General features: G+C 36.3%; 1 protein-coding gene across 1 annotated transcript in view; it reads right to left on the bottom strand.

Moving 5' to 3' along the window:
• The window catches only part of LOC107598064 (mitochondrial peptide methionine sulfoxide reductase-like), a 78,934-nt gene that overhangs the window by 5,217 nt on the left and 51,230 nt on the right, over positions 1 to 22,487 (bottom strand). The window contains exons 4-5 of the mRNA XM_016289311.1: positions 18,666 to 18,770; positions 16,615 to 16,721 (exon numbers count right to left, since the gene is read on the bottom strand). Coding sequence (XP_016144797.1) covers positions 16,615 to 16,721; positions 18,666 to 18,770 — 212 coding nt within the window. The remainder of the gene's footprint in view (positions 1 to 16,614; positions 16,722 to 18,665; positions 18,771 to 22,487) is intronic.

Here is a 22,487-nt window from a genome sequence, read left to right as displayed (position 1 = left end):
TTAGCTAGCCCAGTGTGTCGTGATTGGCTAAACCGCCTCTAGTGCGCGTCTAAGCGTCCCACCCCTCACCTCAGTGGCATGTGTAAATGCTACTGCTTATGTTAGCTTTTAATATACGGTTTTATCCTGATTAAAGCTTTAATACAGTATGGCAACTGCACGTACTGTGTTTAACGCTTCTCATAGCTATGTGAAAATAAGTGTATAATTGGAACAGTTCATTGTTGGAGCTGAGCTGAATGAGAGAGAGAGAGAGAGAGAGAGATGCAGAGCAGGGGAACGCGAGGAACAGTATTAAGAACCTCTGCTTTAGAACATTGGTGTTGAATCTTGTGAATCCATTAGAATCGTTAGAAGACAGAATCGCGATTCATATATTAATTGATTTTTCCGTGCACCCCTAGTTTTCTCTTCCTCTTCTCTAAAGCAGCGCAGCATGGCCTCGCCCCCTTTGTTGCCTTTTCCCGAGGACGGGGTTTATCTGGGTTTATGACGTCATGAACCCGGGAAGTAACTTGTTGTAGTCCCTACCAGCCGTTTTTCTAGGCATTGAACTGCCAGAATTAAAAAAAAAAGACATCTCCGTTTGCATTAAACTTTCAGCTTCGTAACTTTGCAGATATTGTTTATGCCCAAACAGCAACATTACACACTAACTAACGTTAAAAAAGTGAAATCGCAATCAATCATCCCATTAATATTTAATTTTATTCTATTGTTATTAGTGTAATATACATGTTAACAATATTATGAAAATATATCATATTAAATATTAAATGAATATTAATATTGGCAGTTTGAAAAGTTTGATTTAAAGGACATTTTGTTTACTTTTACCAAAGATTAATAAAATAAAAATACATTTTATTTCCATCGTTTATTAAAGCTGCACTTTGTATTGTGCCCAACAACATCCCTTGGTAAATGACTGTAACACACTGCCTCAGTTGGCTTATTGTTCGAGTCCTCTGCCTTTCCCATCTTTGGAAAGAAAGTGTGCACAACTTTCTCAATTTCTGAGACTGTGACACCTGACACGCTTTAGTGCAGTATTACACACTGAAAAGGCACCATTTCTGCACCTGGTTTTAAAACAAGTAAAAGGTTTTGAAAAATGAGTTTTGCTTGCAATAGCACTTAGCAACTTTTTCTGTCACCAACCTTTCCCATTCTCTAACCTCTTTCTCTCCATCTCTGCGTCTCAGTGCCTGTGCGAGAGGGAGGGTTGATTCTGTGAAGGAACTTGCCAACTACCACATTTTGCTGACCATCTGGCAAGAAGCAGTTATGCACCTGTTAGGAGCAGCTGCAGGAGACAGGAGCTAGGTACAGACATATCATCTCTCTCGCTGTCTTTTTATTAAGTCCTAGCAAACCCTGTACATCCATCCATCCATCCATCCATCAGGTGCCCTAAGGGGCCACAGGGAACTCCGCCAGTGAAGACAAATTAATACAGGTTCAACTGGAAGGTATGTGGGCAAAATGTGCCTGCTTTCACCAGATGAAAAATGTCATCCTGAGCAGAAAATTGAGGTTGCTACATTGTCACAGAATTGGAAGAAAACGCTTAAAATGTAAAAAAAAATTGAGACCTGCTGACAAGACCAGCATGCATTTCCATGGCAGCCCAGGCTGATTTATTATAGTTAGAAAAAATGATTTGGTGATTGTCTATCTGGTGGCATGATCTTTCTGGTTAAACTTAAAGCTCAGTTAAGCCAGACCAGCCATAATGGTTTTTTCTAAAGTATGGATACTTCTGAAAATAATACATGAGATATTTATTTTATAGATGCACAGGTTGTGGCCCAGATTGTGACTAAAATGAGACATAAATAAATAAATAAAATAGTGAGAATAAATCAAAATCTGTTCAAGAAAAAAATATCTATATATATATATCTATATCCAAGGGTTTAGTGTTTCCTGTACGTAACAATGAATGCAACTCGCCACAATGTCCAATTCTTGAACAAAAGACTCTTACGAACGAGTTATTTTTAATGAGTCAGTCAAAAAGATTCATGAAACAGTCTTGAATCAGACCCAATGAATCAGTGAATCATTCAAAGCCATTTCTGAGTTCACAACTATCTCACTGAATTGTCATTTTTCATTTGTTTTCTGAACTAACCAGGAACTTGAAATCAAAAATACATACTGTATTATAAACATTCCTGTTATCATAAAAAGTAAACAAAATAAATAATAATAATAAAAAAATATCAGTTTAGTGCAATTGTACTAACATGAATTAACAACTAAGAGCATTTATTAATCTTGTTGAAATGTTCATTCTTACAAATACTTATATATTTCTTTAAAAAAGAAAAAAACATATTAACATTAAAATATGAACTCAAAATAATAGTATTTTTTTAAATGAACATCAATCAAGATTAATAGATGCTGTATTTGTTTATAGTTCATGATATATATGTTAATGTATACAATCTTATTATAAAGTTGAAAAAATATTCTATAAAATCATACTGCATATATAAAAATCAATATTGCATGTATCTACACTCTCAGAAGAAAGGTACAAAAGCTGTCACTGGTGTGACGACCTTTCAAAAGATACCACTTTGTACCTTATTTAACTCTAAAGGGTGCATATTAGTACCTTTGGAAAGTTTTAGTTTGCCCTAATGAACACCTGAGTGTAGCTTTTGCTGGTGAAATAGTTCTCTTCTGTATGCGGTCTTATCTTTCTGTTTTGAGACATGGCCTAAGAATGCCTTCACACTGGCTAAATAGCACTGCACGAGTATTCCAGGTCTGTACCATCAACCGCCGCTCTCAGCGGGCAAGTGCCAACCGGCAGCTGGCCAAGCTGGCATGAGCAAATCCCAGCATTCTGATGCCTTGCACAGGGTCTGGCTCCACCCATCAACACACCATCTCCAGCTCCCACTCCCAACACATGTGCAGCTATTAGCAGGAACAGTCACCAAGGAGACGTGCTGTTGGGCAGCGTGGCACGGTTTTGTGCTATCAGAGAGAAGAGGGATATGACCAATTTACTGATAATAGCATATCAAGTTGTCAATTTCCATTTCTACGTTTTGGAACACAGATATGAACAGCTGAAGCAAGGACCTTCCTGAAAACAGACCAGAGCTGTAAGCCAAGAGCCTGTAATTATGGAGAACGTTAAGATGAGTTAAATTTTTTAGGTTCATTTACAAAACAGGAAGTATTATTACACTCACTCTGGAATACTTGATATTGATTGGTCTATCGTGGTAGTGAGCAGTCAAACATTTAGTATGATGACTGCTATATTGTATATTTAAATTGTACATGCAACGTTCCAGTATGTTCATGTCTCTTGTATCATGACACATTTTATTTTTATACCAATGCAAGAACATCTAATTGGTGTCATCTTTTTGAAAGAAATCAATACTTTTATTCAGCGAGGATGCATTAATTTGATCAAAAGTGACAGTAAAGACAAAAGAATGCAGTTCTTTTGAACATTCTATTCATGAAAGAATCCTGAAAAAAAATGTCAATACATTTGGTGTTCAGAAATTATTCTTGAGCACCAAACCAGCATATTAGAATTATTTCCGATGGCGCATGTGACACTGAAAACACTGCAGCAGCATCATAGAAATAAATGACCCATATTAAATGACAATATGCACTATATTACTGTTTACTGTGTTTGTGCTCAAATAAATGCATCCTTAGTGAGCTTAATTTCAAAAACATTCTTTCTAATAAATCTTACGTTAATTTTCAAAATACTGCATTAGGCCACACTAACCTAACATAATCACAAACACTGTATAGTACAGATAGGAAGTGAATTGTAATGCAGATCTCAGGTTTATTTATGCTATGTTTACCTCTTTCCTTTCTATGTGGAGGATTTACTGAGCTTTATGTGGCTTTGATGTAGAGAACAACATTCAAATTAGCTCGCGGAATGCAATTATTTAATTCCTTGAAGAGGATTCATTTTTTATAGCAGCTGAGCACAAGGAATGTAAATAATGTCCGGTTCTTTGATTTGAAACTGCTATGAGGGTGAATAAATATACAGCAAAGAGATGTCGCCAGGTTTATTCTCTGTATCCTTTTGTTTCAGCCTGACTCTAGCCTACAATTGAACTCCAATCCCCAGTCTGGCTCAGGGCCTCTGGTCTGTCATTATTGTTCACCTCATCCTTTTGTCCTTGAGCTCCTTGAGTGGCCTTGATGTTGAGACGGCCATTCAAAACCAGCAAACTGTTTCATTCTCTGAGGAAGAGTCATTTTGATATGAATCAAACATGGAACAAGTCACAGGTAGAAAACGTTGAATGCTTTGACTTGAAATCAGTGGGAATCATATAGTTAGGTGAACAAAGTTATTTAACCAAGTCAATTTAGTTTAATTCCTGTCTTTGTGTGTTAATAAAACAGAACTAAATCCCTCCTATTATATTTAATGATTATTGAATTATATTTAATCAAGTTTCATTTGAGTCACCTACTCTATGTCCCCCATCTGTCTGAAAAAATTTTATATTATTTATATATTATTTAAACAGAACGATAGACAGAAAAAGAAAAATAGATCGAAAGCTAGAATGATAGAAAAAAATATATATACGTAGATAGAAAGATGAAACAATTAGCTAAAATAATATAAACAGAACAATAGAATGATAGATGGATGGATGTAATATGTTTTGTTTCTAGTCTCCATCTTTTTTTGCTTACGACGTATATGCAATTTTACCAACACGCATCAATCATAATAATAAAAATTATATGAGTGATTTGTTTATACCAATGGATTAATAAGGTTAAACCATTGAGATGAAACCATAATAGCTGATTGGTCTTTTTTTAGTGAATATTTTGCAGTGACGTGCAGCTTCGATGCTTGCAGTGTAGACAGACTGAAAACCGTTGCGATGCATCATCAGTCGTGTCTAGTGTGGACAGCATACGGTTATGTTTTTTAGTGGGGCCCGTCTGTAAAATAGATCTAATTCAATCAGCAGACACAAAGAGAGAAAGCCACTAATGGAAGGTTTATTGAATAGAACAACAGTAATTTGAATTATAAATATTTTGCAACATTATACATGATTTTACTGTCACGTGATCAATTTAATACATTGTTGCTAAATAAAAGTATTGATTTATTATGTATAAACTATGTGTGTGTGTGTGTGTGTGTGTGTGTGTGTGTGTGTGTGTGTGTGTATACACACACATATGAGGATGATTCATTCACTGATGCCACCCAAACATTCAAAATGCTCAAATACGTACTCTGTTCGCGCCTATTTTTGCTCATAAAAACAAGTTACAGGTCTTTGCACAGAAGCAGACATTCATCTCCAGGACTGAGGTCACTTGTCAACAGTACACACACAGATTTATCCCTCAGTGTTAAAGGGATAGTTCATCTAAAAATAAAATTCTGTCATTATTATGTTCCAAACCTGCATGAATTCTGGTTGCACTTTATTTCAATAGTCCACTTTAGACATTATACTAACTACAAGTAAATTAGCAACTATGTAATATTTTTATCTTTTACAGTGAAAAATAAAGGCATAAATCTCTAAAGAAATGTCAAACAACACTTTTTCTGCAATAACAGTTTATGGTGCCACACTTAAATATACTGAGCTCTGAAAATGCACACTGCATGGCTCAATGATTAAGAGGTGTGTCCCAAAACTTTCGTCCATATATATATATATATATATATATGTGTGTGTGTGTGTGTGTGTGTATACACACACATATGAGGATGATGACAGAATTTTCTTCTCTTCCATTCATTCACTGATGCCACCCAAACATTCAAAATGCTCAAATACGTACTCTGTTCGCGCCTATTTTTGCTCATAAAAACAAGTTACATGTCTTTGCACAGAAGCAGACATTCATCTCCAGGACTGAGGTCACTTGTCAACAGTACACACACATATTTATCCCTCAGTGTTAAAGGGATAGTTCATCTAAAAATAAAATTCTGTCATTATTATGTTCCAAACCTGCATGAATTCTGGTAGTCCATTCTGGTAGTCCACAATAGTCCACTTTAGACATTATACTAACTACAAGTAAATTAGCAACTATGTCAACTATCTTGGTCTTGATTTTCTTTTCTTGATTTTACTTAATTTTGTTTTTATATGTTTATTGTATGTCTGCAGCAACATGTAGTCCATAACAATTTTCCTCTTGGATACAATAAAGTACACTACTACTACTACTACTACTAACTACCTGTCATTAGAATTAGTACACTATTAGATTAGGGTTGGTAAAATAAGTTGAAAGTTACAAGAATGTCTTTTGGGGCACCATCAAAAAGTTCCATCATGCAAAGTTACTCATAGTTTGTAGAATGTTTTAAGTGGACTATCAAAATAATGTGTAACTGACTTCTTTCTGAACTGTTTTTGTTCATACAATTAAAGAAAATGACCAAAACAACATTGTATGGATGACCCAGAACATCAAACTTTTGTGTTCCACAGAAGAAATAGTCATTCAGGTTTGAAATTACATGAGGTTGAGGCAAAATGTGTCAAATAAACCACACCTAAATTTTTCAATGACAAAATAAGCAGTGTTATGGAGCAGTGGTTCTCAATTCCAGTCCTCGCGACCCACCACTCTGCATATTATGCATGTCTTTCTTATTTAACAACCTGATTCAGATAACCAGCTGAGTTAGATGAGAGATCCATGCACAAACTGTGTTCCGTGTAACTGACTTCTTTCTGAACTGTTTTTGTTCATACAATTAAAGAAAATGACCAAAACAACATTGTATGGATGACCCAGAACATCAAACTTTTGTGTTCCACAGAAGAAATAAAGTCATTCAGGTTTGAAATTACATGAGGTTGAGGCAAAATGTGTCAAATAAACCACACCTAAATTTTTCAATGACAAAATAAGCAGTGTTATGGAGCAGTGGTTCTCAATTCCAGTCCTCGCGACCCACCACTCTGCATATTTTGCATGTCTTTCTTATTTAACAACCTGATTCAGATAACCAGCTGAGTTAGATGAGAGATCCATGCACAAACTGTGTTCCAATTTACATGTTCCCTACACGGTGTTCGCTGCTTTCTACTGAGCACAGGAAATCCGTTGAAGTTTACTTCACTTCTGAACATTCATTCACAGATTTGTTACGTCACCGCCTGCAGTGTCTTCACACACAGACTAAACTTACTACAGAAGTGTGAAGTGTGAAATAATATACCTCTGTAAATAAATAAAATTTAAATTCACGTCTTGCACACTTTAATGCCCTTTGAATGGAACATATACGCTCCCTTCGAACTGGAATCATGGCAGAATATCTTGTGAAGTCCACTTCATAGGGCACTTATGGTCGAATAGAACTAACATCTGAAGTGATAATAGATCCATACAAAATGCATGCAGAGCGGTGGGTTGCGAGGACTGGAATTGAGAACCACTGTTATAGAGAATACGCATTTAATGGATTCTAAGGGTGGAGGTACCTATGCATTGTAGTTAAAACTGTTTCGCTTTAGAGGGCATGCATGTGCTTTTGTGCTGGGTTTGCCCTTGAGATCAGGGTCTGTGTCTTTGAGAACTCATCCGCTGGCACCGAGACTGGCATGGCTGCTGAGGAAGGTGGCACCGTTTATTTCCTGGCAGCTCTTTGCGCTTCTGTCCATAATGGTGTTTAGGGCTATGTGCTCTCCCGTGCCAAAAATCTGTTCTATAGCATTTGTTGAGGTCTCTTGAGGATATCATCATGAAGGAAAATGAAACCTGGATTGTCTGCAATTGCAAGAAGAACAACGAGGGGAGGAAATGGGACGGGAGGATCAGTGGTCAGATGGTAAACAGGGAAGGCAAACCCATAAAGACAGCCAGCCATCTGATCTGGAAACAGTAGTTCTGTCATGCTCGACTGTAGGCATAAATGTGCTCTGATGCTTTGGGTTTGTGGGGTTTAATTATGTATCAGATGACACAGATGTTTTTCTGGACATGTTAGAATCTCTTTATGAGATGCAATATGTCAAACTATGAGGTGTAAAATACAGAATGAGAAGAGAAGAAAAGAGAAGAGAAATTCATTTTTAGAGTTCTAGGTTTTAGTCATAGTTTTTTATTTTGATGAAAATCTCCACTAAATGTAGTAAATATTTCGTCATGTCATTCAGTTAACTACAATTTGACTACATTGTAATCTAATTTTTGTTATGGAAGTAACATTTTAATTGATGAGAATATTTTATATTGTAATACTAATTTAAAATATATTCTGTCTATTGTTTCTATGCTTCATGTATTTCTTTTTCAAATGTTAAAAATTTGTGTTAATTCATAATTTTTGTTTGGAAAGACTGACATTAACACTGGATGAGATAACAATGATAAAAGAACATATTCATATTCATATATTCATAAAATGTCATATTCGTTCATTTGAGCTATTTTTACTCAAATTTGACTAAAATAGCATCTATTTTTAAAAAAGTGCAAAATTAAACCAAATATTTAAACAATTAATCTATTAATTTAAACACTTTTTTTTTTAAAGAGAAGAATTTTTGTCTTTTGAAAAAAAAATATTTACATATATTTATGCATTTTAGTCAATTTTACTACAACTTGACAATTACAAAATTAATGTAGAAATGTAAAAACACTGGAAGGGAGGATGAGAAAAGAAGAGACCAAAACAATAAAACAGATGAGGTGAGGCAAAAGATGAGATGAGGTTAAACAAGACGACAACAGATGACAATGGTTAGAGAGGAGAGGAGAGGAGAGGAGAGGAGAGGAGAAGAGAAGAGAAGAGAAGAGAAGAGAAGAGAAGAGAAGAGAAGAGAAGAGAAGAGAAGAGAAGAGAAGAGAAGAGAAGAGAAGAGAAGAGAAGAGAAGAGAAGAGAAGAGAAGAGAAGAGAAGAGAAGAGAAGAGAAGAGAAGAGAGGAGAAGAGAAGAGAAGAGAAGAGAAGAGAAGAGAAGAGAAGAGAAGAGAAGAGTCTAGGTCAGGATAAATAAGACGAGACAACAGATCACAATGGCTAGAAAAGCAGAGAAAAATAGACAGATGATGAGGCCATACCACAACAGAATAAAAGAGATTCGATGATGCACACTAAGAAAAAAAATAAATGACATGTTAGAGACAAGAACATGCAAGATGAGAAAAAATAAGAGAAAATGAACCAAAATGAGATGAGATGAGACAACAACGGAATAGACAACAGGAGAAAAGTGACAATGGTCTGCCGCGAGGAGCAGGAGAGAGGGCCGGGTCGAGGAGCAGAGAGCAGCACACTGAGGAAGGCAGGACGCAGCAAGCGAGAGCAGCACTGAGCAAAGAAAAGTTCAGTTTGTTACTAAAGCAATTTGAAGACAGATTTGGCCGGCAGATGGTTGGCAGCGCTGTGTTTGTTAAACCAACTGGTCGGGTACATTAGGATGTCGGGGAGCAGCATGCATTGATTCTCCATTTAGAACAGCCACAGATGGGGGAGGGGAAGAGGGGGTGCCGGCCTGGCAAGCTGGTCAGGAAATAACAGGAGCGGTCGCAGAGCGGCCGGGGGAAAAGCTAATTAGCCCACGCATGGCCCGCAGTCACACACTCTATAATGAGACTCAGGTATGTTTAATGCCTCACACGGATGGAGAGACCTCGAAAATACTCGTCCAAACACCTCGGCTTCCTTCCTCATTCAATTTACTCTTATCAGTCTACTGCAGTCTGATCTGGCCCATCATTTCTCTCACTCGATGCATTTCTTTCGCTTTCTCTGTCTGTCTGTTTTGTAGCTGTCAAAAACATTGGCATGGGCCACTGATGGCAAAATATACTGGCACTGGCAAACCAGGGTTTTTTTTCATGAACTAAAAGTAAAACTATTAAGCACAGTTTTGTTAATTGAAATTAAGCTGAAATGAAGTGAAATAAAATATAAATATTAGATTAAAATCTTAAATGAAATGAAAATTAGAAATGTCCCCTTGAAATAAGTAAAGTTTGAAGAACTAAAATTACAAAAATAAAAACAACGAAAATAAATACAAACTACAACTGATATAAATTAAACTTAAATAGTAATATAAAAAAGCTAATAAAAATGACAAAAAGCACATACAATTACTGAAAAAATAACCTAAATGAAAATAAACTGTAAATAATACTAAAATAACACTGCAGCAAACTAGTGAACTGTCAAATTACATAGCACAGTTGTATGTGTATGCCTAAAAAATATAATATTTTACAAAAGCAATAAAAAAAAGTGCTCCCATAAACAACAATGGTTCATGCCATAAACATTTTGGAAAATAATTTAACCATTTTCTAAAGGATTATTTGACCTAAATATACAAATTCTCCCATAATTTCACAAGAAACAATGTATTATTTATACATTTATAATTTTACATTTATTAGTCTGATTTGTGAATTAATCATTCAGACTGGTTTTATTGATTCATTAAAAATCTGACTCAAAAGAATGTTTCAATGATTCATTTACGAATCAGAGCTTTTTACATTTTCTGAAAGGGAATCAGGAATTTTAGTCTGTTCCTCACACAAAACTATCATATGACTTTAGAAAACAAGTCATGGATCACTTTTATGATTCCTTTGTAGTGGGTTTTTTGGAGTTTTCCAGCTTCTACCTTCATCTGCTAACATTATATTGATCGTGGGGTTGGGATATTCATATTCTTCAAAAAAAAAATCAGCATGCAGCCTACAAAAAATAATTTTTGGACCCTGGAAGAAATAAAGCCACACAAGGAATGAAATGAGGGTGAGTAAATAATGACAGAATTTTTATTTTTGGGTGAACTGTTCCTTTACAAATCAATCAGCCGTCCTTGGAAGGCCACACAATGAAAGTAAAAAAAGCCACAAACACCCACTTCCGATACACGTACTCCCTCGTAATTACAGCCCACATTATCCATGGGAGACTGGTGGCGAAGGTGCGACTGGGCTTTTAGTTTTACTGCGCTAGTGTGGAATAGAGTGAGGCTGCAGTCGCTAATTAAGGCCATTGTGATTTCTTGCAGACACTGATGGGGAGGTGTAATTGGTGGAGTGCAGTCAATCTCCTGGATTTTGCTCAGGGCGCATGGAGACTAGGTAAACCACACATGTGGAGGCCTCGGAGGGGAAAAACCTGTCTTTTGTTAGCCCTTAATTGAGATGCTAATAGATGGGAACGTGCCACACCAAGTTCTTGAGACGTGAGGACAGAGAGAAGGAAAGAGAGTTTGAGAGAGTAAATGAGCACAAAGGCAGGGGGGTGGACGAATGGAGCGCTGCCCCCCTGTGGATAGGACACACTTCCCTCTTGTGGTTACTTTTACCAGCATTTTATGTAGCAATATGATGTAACGCAGAATGATGCTACCGTCTCCACCAATTAACGGCCCATAAATGAAACAGAAAGGGTATGACCAGGATATTGAATATCGAACAATTTCGCAGAGGTCGATTAGAGCATCTCCTTCATTTAAACCCTGAGTGATCATCACTCTCTGCACTAATATGGTCTGCTCTTGGAGCAAAGCGATGCTAGCTTATGACATTCGTGTTCGGCTTTGAGAATCAGCTGGAAGGTGATCTGAACGAGGATGCTAGGGCGGGTCAGTGGTGTAAATGTGTGCAGATATTGGCTAAAATGAGGGCAGAATTAGGAGGCACGCTGCAGTGTCTATCAGGGTTATTATACAGTTATACTGGAAAAAATTAAACAAAAATAAATTAAGGTAATTTTTTTTTTAATAGTAGTATTTTAAAAATACTAAAATGTAACTAAAATGAAAACTGAAAGTATAAAAATAAAAGTACACAAATATTAAGAAAAAACTATATTAAAGTTACACTAGTGTCTATGTGCTGAGAAATGTGACTGTAATACAAGTTTCCAGTGAAGCCAGATTTGTAGATCTGCTAAGCAAAGTACAAAAAAACCTCTTGCTCTCATTTTGGTGCTGGTCTATTATTAATATTCTTTGCTTTGAACGTTTTATCCCTATGGTGAAACTCAATGAACTTTGCATGTGTGAAGGGGCTGTGGCTCATTACATTTTGTGTAATTATGGGATGGATGGAATGGATGGTTGCCTAGCAACGAGCTGGTTAAATTCACAATATTCTAAAACATCAGCCCCACTACTCCGTTTGAGCTAAAGACTTTAAATATCACAGAAGAGTCACTCTTCTCATGGGGAACAAGTCTGCCCCAAGGAGCATTACATTTCTGCATGACATTTTCTGTCAGTACTGTATATTTTCAAATCTTATGAAGCACTCATCATCTTTGGACATGGTTTTTGGAACATGTGAAATGCATATGCATAAAACTGTTAACGCAACTCAACAGTCTTCCAGAAAACCTAGCTTGTCAGGATTTTCAGTGTTATTTAACATTATATAAAATATTTTCCCCCAATTCTTATGTCAGTAAATCCATTTAATATAGCCTACTTCAACAGCAGTTTCTTACACCTACATGATTCTGTTAATTGCTTGCAACTGTATTAGATTTTTTTTTTTGTGGAATCCAAAATGGCTGACAAGTTCAAGACTAAAAATACCAACTTAATGTGTAAAATTGTACACTGTGCCAAGTCTACATCTGCACACTTGGACATTCTTATTGGAGTGATCGAAAACATCCACTGAAGAATGGCAATTTTACCCCTCACGCTAAAACCTTAGCAGCTAAAAACAAGTGGATCACTCTATGAATGGCATTGTGCCATGTCAAGTGAAATTAATACATTTTAAGATATTCTGGGATATAATTATGCCTTTAGAAAGGTAACAGGGTTAACACTTTTACAGTTTAATTTGACATTACAAGCCTTGTGCTACAGAATTGTAATAATTATACAATATCCACTTTCGCAATTAAAATGTAAGATAAAAGTGTGCATATACAGTATATATATATATGTGTGTGTGTGTGTGTGTGTGTGTTGCCCCACCACAGAAACAGTAGCCCTCCAAATTCCCAACATCCCCCACACTAAAGCCAGCCGCTATAATCCTAAAAAAGCCACACACAGCTTTCATTTCCAGCCTTGAAAAAAGATTTATGGTGACATCAAATCTTCCCTTACGCAACACAGATGGGCCCCCAACCCAAGATCGGAGTCCCTCATCTCCAGCATCCTCCAACCCCCCCTCACGGGTCTCCCTCTCCTGTCCCTCACTCATAATGGACCCAGCTGCCTGTCAGACCAGGCTTTATTAACCCCTTGCCTTCTGACACTCATTTCATTGTGGCTAGGGGTCAACAACTGATTAGAACACCGGTGAGGCGGCACTCTACAGATGACCTTCAACCCCCAGCAGCCTCTCTGTTTGGGCAGCGGGCCAATAGGAGGCAGCGCGGCCTCCCTTGTTGCCATGGAGACAGGGCCTGCCAAAGCGCAGATGGCTCGGCAGGGGGTGGAGTGGGTGGAGAGAGAGAGAGAGAGAGAGAGAGACAGCAGACAATGGAGGATGGAGTGAATAAGTAAGAGAGAGAAAGAGAAAATGGAAATGTAGTTTAAAAATATGGCCAGTAGAGGGAGCATGTGAGTCTGCAGGCGTTTCAGAACAGAAAGAAATGCAGAGCCTTGTGCAGCTAAAATCTTCTTTGACAGCATGCAGCCTTCATAAACTCCTGTCTTATTCATCTGACCAGCTAGAATAGAGTAGGCTACTGCAGGACATACTTGATTTAACCCTCATGCTTGTCCTGTTGAAATTGCCTTTGCTAGCTAGGCTATATTTTCGGACTCCCAGAGATCCCATGGTATACGTCTAAAAAAAGGCCTAATTAACCTCTTTTTTCAATGAAAATTCCAATATAATTCCAATATCCTAATCAAGTCAAGTTGTATCCCCAAATAATATGATACATTGGCTATATTGGATACGGAAATGGCACTGTTATCCAATATAGTCAAAATTGCTTCTGTTTGACCAAAGCAAGAAAATACACACAAAAAATTTGGGATCTCTTACATGACCACATTGCTGCAATATCCCACTTTTCTATGAACATGAATTAAACCGTGAAACATGCCAAACTGGAATTTATCCATTTTCCAAGGGGAAAAACATCTCTTCATGCCCTATTTTTATGAAACAGAACTATTTTAGAGGGCCATAGAGTGGCTCTCATTTTCAGCCATTAACAGAACCCTTGTCCATGAAATTTCAGGGCAAGAAAACAAAGCAATTAACATTGAAACATTCTCTAAGCAAAAAGGCTGCTCTGCCAAAGCAATAAGAAACAAAAGGCTTTTAAAAAACAGAATAAAAATATTAAGTGCATCATTATTTTATTATGCAAAATTGCAAATTCATAAAGCAGAATCCATATGCTAGCAGATATAGCCCCTAACACATAAGCTAAGGTTAATAGGTGGCATCTATGGGATAAAATGCTGTAACCAATCAGCATCTAAGACAAAACTCTGTATAAGTCTAAATATGATTTTAAAAAGTGTCTGATTTTGGAAGTAGGAAGCTGATCAGAATGTCAGAGGCCAATGGTGCAGACCATTGGGAGTCATCATCAGCTGGAGCCAGTGCTGCGTGAAAAAACAAATCGCACCCATATGCTTTCCCCGCTCTGAGGCCTGCGTCCCCTTTTCTTATCCCCAGGGTTCCAACACTACAGCCTGTGTGTGTACGTATATGTATATATATCTACATATGGTATCGCAGGAACTAATTTATTCATTTTTATTTATATGAATTTATAATATATTTTATATATACTAAACTAGATATTTATCATATTTGTGGCTGTGTAGTGCAGATGGCCTGCAGGGGGAAAAATCCTTTATTTTGAGCCCTGGTTGCTGATCTCAAAATTATGAAATCTGTTTTGCAAGAAAACTTCTTAATATGCCTCTAAAATAAGCGAGCATGTGTGAGTGTATCTACGAACATCAGTGTCCAGTGAGATCCATCCCTTCTTCAAGAATCTGTTGCTGAGTTACCAAATGCACCATATCACAGGAAAAGATATTGGATATTGTGTTCAGCATTTGTTCAAAATGGAGGGCTGGGGCAAGAGTGACTGCGCCGTTCATTTGGGCTCTTTTGATGTAGAAAGAGAGGCTGCAGAAACCCTTGGTATCAGCACAAATGCAGCCGAGAGCTGATGTGAAGTGCAAGAAAGCAAGAAAGGACACTGTAATGATGAGACAGTCAAGGTCATCTCATCAACAGTCAAATGTGTCTAACGCAACGCCACTCGTAATGTGTCCGAGTGTGAATACTGGCTGCTCTTGCACATCAGAGCACTTCGGTGAGGTACAGAACACACAGTTGCTAATTTCATCTCAGACTGTTGACTGATCTGAGGGAATGAGAAGTGAAATGGCCCCAAAAAAACAACTATGATCATACACAAGGGGAAGGAGAAGGGTTTTGAAGGAAGAAAATGAGTCTACAGGGGTACGGTAAGGAAGACTAGTGCCTGTAAGAACTACAGTCAGTTCCTCTGCTTCTATTGTTCTAACAGGCTTCGCTTCGACGGAAAGGGTGGGGTTGTTAGCGTGAACCGCATGCAGGTTTGTAATGCATTGCACCACCGAGACCAAGAAGAAACCTCAATTTTCGGCTCGACAACAGAGCTGTTCTGCAATTAGAGAAAAATATATGCATAATGCAGATGACAGCATTCACACTCAATGCCGAAAGGCTTTGAACCTCCTCGTGCACGGATTTGAAGTCTCCCTTCTCCAAGCTGTCTACGAGACAAACAGAATTACTATTTCATGTGTAAGATTATATTTCCCTGCTTTGCAGAAAACCTGTTTCATCTGGCATGGATTCGCAGGTTATCAAACAGAGCAAGAACCGTTGAGGGCTGTAATCCTCAACACCTGTCCGCTTGGGGACCAGAGGTGTGAGCATACCATTATATGAGGGTACCGTCGATACAAATAGCTTTTGTTTTCTAAAAGCAGTGGTTGTCAACCAGTGGATTGCAGGTCTGTTCTGATAAGGTCGTGGACAGGAGGGAAAATGCGATACTAAGCCTTGCCTTAAAACGCCTTGCGGAAGTGAAGAAATTAACACTATCACATTAATATTCCAGTACTCAACAACAATAACTGTAGTAATGATACTACTAATAATAAATTAAAATAAAATGTTATAAAATATTATTAAAATAATATGTGTGTGTGTGTGTATACATACATACATAACACATAAATAAATTATCACATATCACATAAATATTCCAATACTCAACAAACTGTTTAATATAATTTTATAATTATATACAATTATTTTACAATTATATTAAAAAAAAAAATTACATTATTATTTATTTTTCATATATTTTTGTATAATTTATAAAATGTATAACATGTATTATGTTATTATTATTATTATTATTATATACAACTGAAGAGTGCTGAGATCCAAAAAACTATAATGTCAATAATATTTTCAAGGACATTTTTGCTTTTGGTGCTTGATGTCCCATGTAATATCAGGATCCTGAAGCCAAACTAGTTTTGAACCAATGATCCACAAACTGATCACCTGAGGGTTGTTTGTATATGGAGGGGAAAGATATGAAAGGCCGGTAGAGGGATACCTTCTGATATTCGTCCTTGGAGTGCAATGCCTGATCGAGCTGTTCCTGTGTATACGCATAAATGGTTGATCGATAGGTCGCTCCAACATCGTTGCCCTGGCGCATTCCTATCAAAGCAAATGGAGTGATATGTCAGTGCTAAAACAGGGTGTTTGAGGATCTGGTTACAACACAAATGTAATTTTTAGTTTTTTGGGTTAACTACTCCTTTATATTCAATTTTAAACTCTATATAGACATCTGAGAACTAAAGTAAGTCATGTAACCATGATGTAATCATGCAGTTCAGCCACTGAGTGCTTCTTCCGTGGGTCCAAAATTAGCATCTATTAGTACTTTAGTCTCTTGGGAAACAAACTCCCAATCAACCAGATACGAAATTCTTGGGAAGAGTGCAATTTTAATTAAAGCTCTGTTTTGTCTGTTCTTGATCCAGATATGACTTCATAGATTCTGCATAGATATTTTTGTTAGATGGAAGAGGGCATTATCACTATGCTGAAGAAGCCGTATTGTACTGGATGGGACACTTGACTGAGGTCTTTACCTCATGCGATTGTACATTATTTTAAACATTTCTGAGCTGTAAAACGTTTTTCAAATGACTTAGTGCATCTTTAAAAATCTTAAGCTTTTAAGATTTTTTTTAATGTTCTTTAAAACAGCAGTTCAACTTAAGCTAAACCGTAATGATTTCAGTGTGAACATTAGAATGAGCCGAGAGTTAGTCATCACCACAGACACAATCAGGGCATTATACTGGCCATCTCCATCAAACTGAATGTGATTGGTTGGTGAGACACTTTAATCTCCGATCTGAATCCTCTGGTCATGATTGCAGCCACTCAAACTGTTGCCTCTCCTCTTTGGGAATTCATGATGGGCCTCTCGTACCTCTCAAACTACTGGAACTTAAGATTGTATTACGTTAAAGAGCTGCTCTTTTTACAGGCTGTTAAATGGCTTTTTTGTGCTTAGCCTTTCTTTAATTAATGCTGCGTTAAACAAAACGTACTGTGTACTGTATTGGGTTTCAACTAGTAATGAACTAAATATGATCTTAAAGGGAGAGTTTACCCAAAAAGGACATTTTTGACATTTCCTCAAAACCTGTATGACTTACTTTCTTCTGTGAAACATAAAAGAAGACACTTAGAAGAATGTCTTGGCTGCTCTATCCCATGCAATAAAAGTGAATAGAGACAGGGACTGTTGAGCTCCAAAATGACTAAACAAATATTTGACTACTAAATTTGAAAATATTTTTGAAAATTTGAAGAACAGACTAAAATTAATTCATTTAAAATCTTTCAGTAGAACATATTCATGTGGCATCCTATATGGCAAAATAAAAATATTTTCAGATATATTTTTGTTAAATACATCAAAATACATAAAAATGGCCAAACATATAGTCCTAATACAGGTTTTTAAATACATTTACATAAATACATATTTGCAATAAGTTAACAGTTAAATAGTTTAATTTATATTCTCTCATATTTTGGCCATTGTATACAAATATGTTTATTTTTTTCCAAAATACAAAAAGCGTTTTTCCCAAACTGTGTTTTAAATTTTATATTTCTTATATACATTTCTCACCGTGTTTTCTTAACACTTGAAATACATTTTGTTTTAAGGGTTAAACTAAATATATTTTTTCAATTTCAAAAATATATATATTTTTAGATCATGCTGTTTTTATGCATTTAAAATACATTTTAGCCATTTATACATTTTATGTATGGGGTATTTGAATTAATGAAAACTAATGTGATTTCAGACCTAATATTTTGGTATGTTGCTCATTATAAGACTTGAACTATACCACACAAAGTCTTATGGCCTATTTTAAGGTGCTTTTCCGAGCTCAATATTTCCTCATTCACGTTCACTGCATAGGAAAAAAAAACTTTGTTGTGTTCCACAGAAGAAAGAAAGTCATACTGGTTTGGAAAGACAAGAGGGTGAGTAAACGATGACAGAATTTTTTTGAAAAGCAAACTATCCCTTTAAGATTGTGTGTGTGTGATGGAGTGAAATGTTACCTTGTGTTGGATCGTGGCTTTCCCAAAATACCTTGAGCAAGTGTGCGAAGTTGATTTTCTCAGGCTCATAGACCACGCGAACCACCTCTGCGTGTCCTGTTTTACCTGTGTGAGCAAGAGGAGCAGAGGTTACTGTATAAACATCATCGCCAAAAAAGTCACAGTGCGCACACACACCCTCAGGTTAAAAAGAGGTGGCCCGCGGTCCCAATCCAGTGAGGTCATCAAGGGACACTGATTTTGGCTTGACTGATAGGGTCAGTCCTCCATATTGATTACAATTATGTGTCTTTTGACCCTTTCATAAAAGTATCATACTTTTGTCATAGCATCAGCTGGGTGCTTTTCTATAAGCTAAAAAGAATTGCAACCTGAAGAAGGAAACCATGAAAAAACTTCTAGAGGAAGCTCTCCTTCTCTTAGACAGACTCATAACAACAAGAAATTACTTTGAAATGACTCACTGCGGGTTAGCAAGCATGGAGGAGAAGCATAGAGGAGCATAAACAAACACAAGCACGATACATTACCTACAGTACTCCGCCTGATGATTATGCTCTCTTTAAGGCTGGATTCAAACAACAGCCATTAGTAGCAATCGAAAAGCAAGGCATGAAGTGGGTCAGACAGAGATTAAAATGAGAATTGCTGATGCTTTTTCTTTTTCAATGTCTTTAAAACAACAAGCACTGAACAAAACTGCAAGGTGTTTTTTTTTTATTATGGGGGGAGTCTTGTCCTACAGAAGCCATTGAAGTTTTATGAAAGTATTCAGACAATTACTTGCAATTGCAATTAGGCTTGTTGAAAAAGTTAAAAACACAATGGGGGAATTCACTGCCCCAGCTGATAGTGTTGTTTATTTCCACTCATTGGAAATAAGTCTGCATTGTTTGAGAGCCCAATTCACTAAAAATGATACTAGAAAGAAAATGGCACAAAAACGTAAAACATGTGTGAATACTGATTGTGAATGTTAGATTGTGTTTGCACTTATAAAAATGACACTGATCATGCTGCAGTACAATTTTTGAACATTTAGCACCTTGTTTGTGGTTTGCAACGATTCAGTAAATAAAGAAATTATATCAACAATATACATTTTTAAAGAAACTGATCGTTTGATTCAGAAACAACACATTAAATTGATCAAAAGCGACAGTAAAAACGTTTTCATTGTTACAAAAAAAATTATTTTTCAAATAAATGTTCTTTTAAATTTTCTATTCATCAAAGAATCCTAATGTCAAATGTATCACGGTTTCCATTAAAATATTAAGCAGCATAAGTGTTTCAGCATTTATAATAAAAAGAAATGTTTCTTAAAAATATATCAAAATAGAAAACATTTTAATATTTCACAATAATACTATAAATACATTATATAAATTATGAAAGCTGAATTTTTTATCAAATAAATACAGCCTTTTTTCAAAAACATTAAAAAGTCTAACGGACTCCAAATTTTTCAAATGATGCTGTATATATTTTAAATCACTCATTTTTGTGAAAATTACTCAAATGAAATTCATCTGGGGTTTTTTCTCCATATGTTTGTTTATATTAATTTGAATCCAGAAAACTCGATTATTGTCTAGCTTTATATAACTTTATCTATAGTCTATATTTGGACTGTGAGCAGCATGTTGCAAATGAATCCCAGAACATGAACCAACTGTGACTAGAACCCCAAAACTGAAAAATCTAATTCCATATCTCCCATCATTAATTTATTACCAAAGAAGTCTGCTTAATAATCTCTGCTTCAGTCTTATGGGGGGGCGTCCTCTACGTTATCTCCAGTAAATCTATATTGCTTTGATATTAAAAAAGTAATAAAGGACTAACCTGTGGGGTTATTTTCATTACCAGGCAAGACGGCAGAGGGGTAGGAACATTATCAGAGCTCAGATATGGAGAACCAAAGCCGTGCCATTGCCCATACACCCAGGGCTGTTGCTTCAATTCACGCCTATTCTCTCGCCATTGTAAAAATGCTTTTAGTAGCCAGCTTGTCACAATGTTCCCGGGAGTCCCTCACTGACGATAGCTCTACATACACCCAAAATTAAACATAGGCCCAAGTTGAAAGGTATTAAAACACTTTTGTTGTCTGTGAACTACATAAATAATGCCATGGATTAGCTTACAAGCACAACATAAAACCCAAATATGCCTAATATACCTAACCTAATTTTAGTCCAATTAACTAAAGAAGAGATAAGAAAAAGTAAAAATTAATTAATTAATTAAATAATAAATTAAAATAAAAAGGAACTGTCTTTAAAACACTTTTGTTGTCTGTGAACTACATAAATAATGCCATGGATTAGCTTACAAGCACAACATAAAACCCAAATATGCCTAATATACCTAACCTAATTTTAGTCCAATTAACTAAAGAAGAGATAAGAAAAAGTAAAAATAAATTAATTAATTAAATAATAAATTAAAATAAAAAGGAACTGTCTTTAGCATATATATATATAGAGAGAGAGAGAGAGAGAGAGAGAGAGAGAGAGAGAGAGAGTTTAGCTGGGTTTTTTTTCCTCATTTGAGACAAACAGCATAGGTCATTATGTCATTCACAGCATCATGAAAATCACAAAATACAAAAATAAAAACAAATAAAAAAAATTCACTGCTAGATGGTGAACTTTGAGGAACATTTTGTTAAAGGATATGTGATGATTTTTCTTTAGCAGATGGGAATTACATATATCAAGGTCAATTGTCACAATTTAGACCATGCAATTCCCTATAGAATGGCCAAACTTTTATTTACCTAAATCAACAGTACTTAGATTTGGCACTTGTTAATATTGGATACTGCGGCTACATCTTCTGTGCCCATTTATCTCTAATCATCTTTTTTAGAGAACAGATTTAGAAACACACATGTGCAGTATAAAATGACTGCCACAGCAAAAGAAAGCAAAAACGTACATTTTCTGCACTTGTTGTAACATTTTGTCAGTATTTTATGCAAATGTTCGTATGCAGCGGTAAGACAATGGCATTCTAATGGAGGCATAAGAGCCCACAGCATTATCCTCGAACTGCGTTATGCATGTTGGCTTCTGGAAGAGTAATGAACCCATTGAACCTGTTCCTACACTTCCCACTCCTCTCTTTACATTCATCCATTTCTCCCTCCCTCACGATTTCTCTTCCTCTCACTCTGCTCGGATTTCTTCCCTTCTTAATTTCCTCTTTGAAGCATCTCGCCTCTTTTTCTTCCCATCTCCCAGCTCAAATCCTTTTTCTCAACCCCCCATTTTTTTGGTGTAATCCCCTCACCCACCCCCTCACCAGGCTGTGCCGTTCTAGACGAGTTGAAGGTCGACCGCAGGCGGCCATATTTGCTGCAGCTTGAGACCTGTGTTCTATCTAAGCGAAGGTACAGATGTGATGCAAGTAGGTGTCAAGGGAAGTGCCTTTTACAGACCATCAATACAAGTGAAAACTACAATCCACTGAAATTCAGAGATAAAGGTTATGTGAGATACTGCAAAGGCACAAGCACACCATCCTCTCATGTTCTCTCTTTGTGCAGCTCTTATTCTGCATTGCAAAATGGGTGAAAAGAGAGACTATGGGCTGCTTTGGTTTTTCATTCTATGAAACGGATGCCTTTTCTAGTTTATAAGGTGAATTTTAAAGTATTTTTTATAAGATTTTAAATTGCACTGTGCTAACTCAAGCTAAATTAATATGTGAATATATATTAGGATATAATTATGTCTTCAAATGGGTTGACACACAACTTCAAGTGTTTTAGAAAAAGAAAACAGGTACTATATATATATATATATATATATA

Source organism: Sinocyclocheilus grahami, unplaced genomic scaffold, assembly GCF_001515645.1.
Source record: "Sinocyclocheilus grahami isolate Dianchi unplaced genomic scaffold, SAMN03320097.WGS_v1.1 scaffold244.1, whole genome shotgun sequence".
Lineage (NCBI taxonomy): Eukaryota > Metazoa > Chordata > Actinopteri > Cypriniformes > Cyprinidae > Sinocyclocheilus > Sinocyclocheilus grahami.
This window is presented reverse-complemented; position numbering and strand designations above follow the sequence as displayed.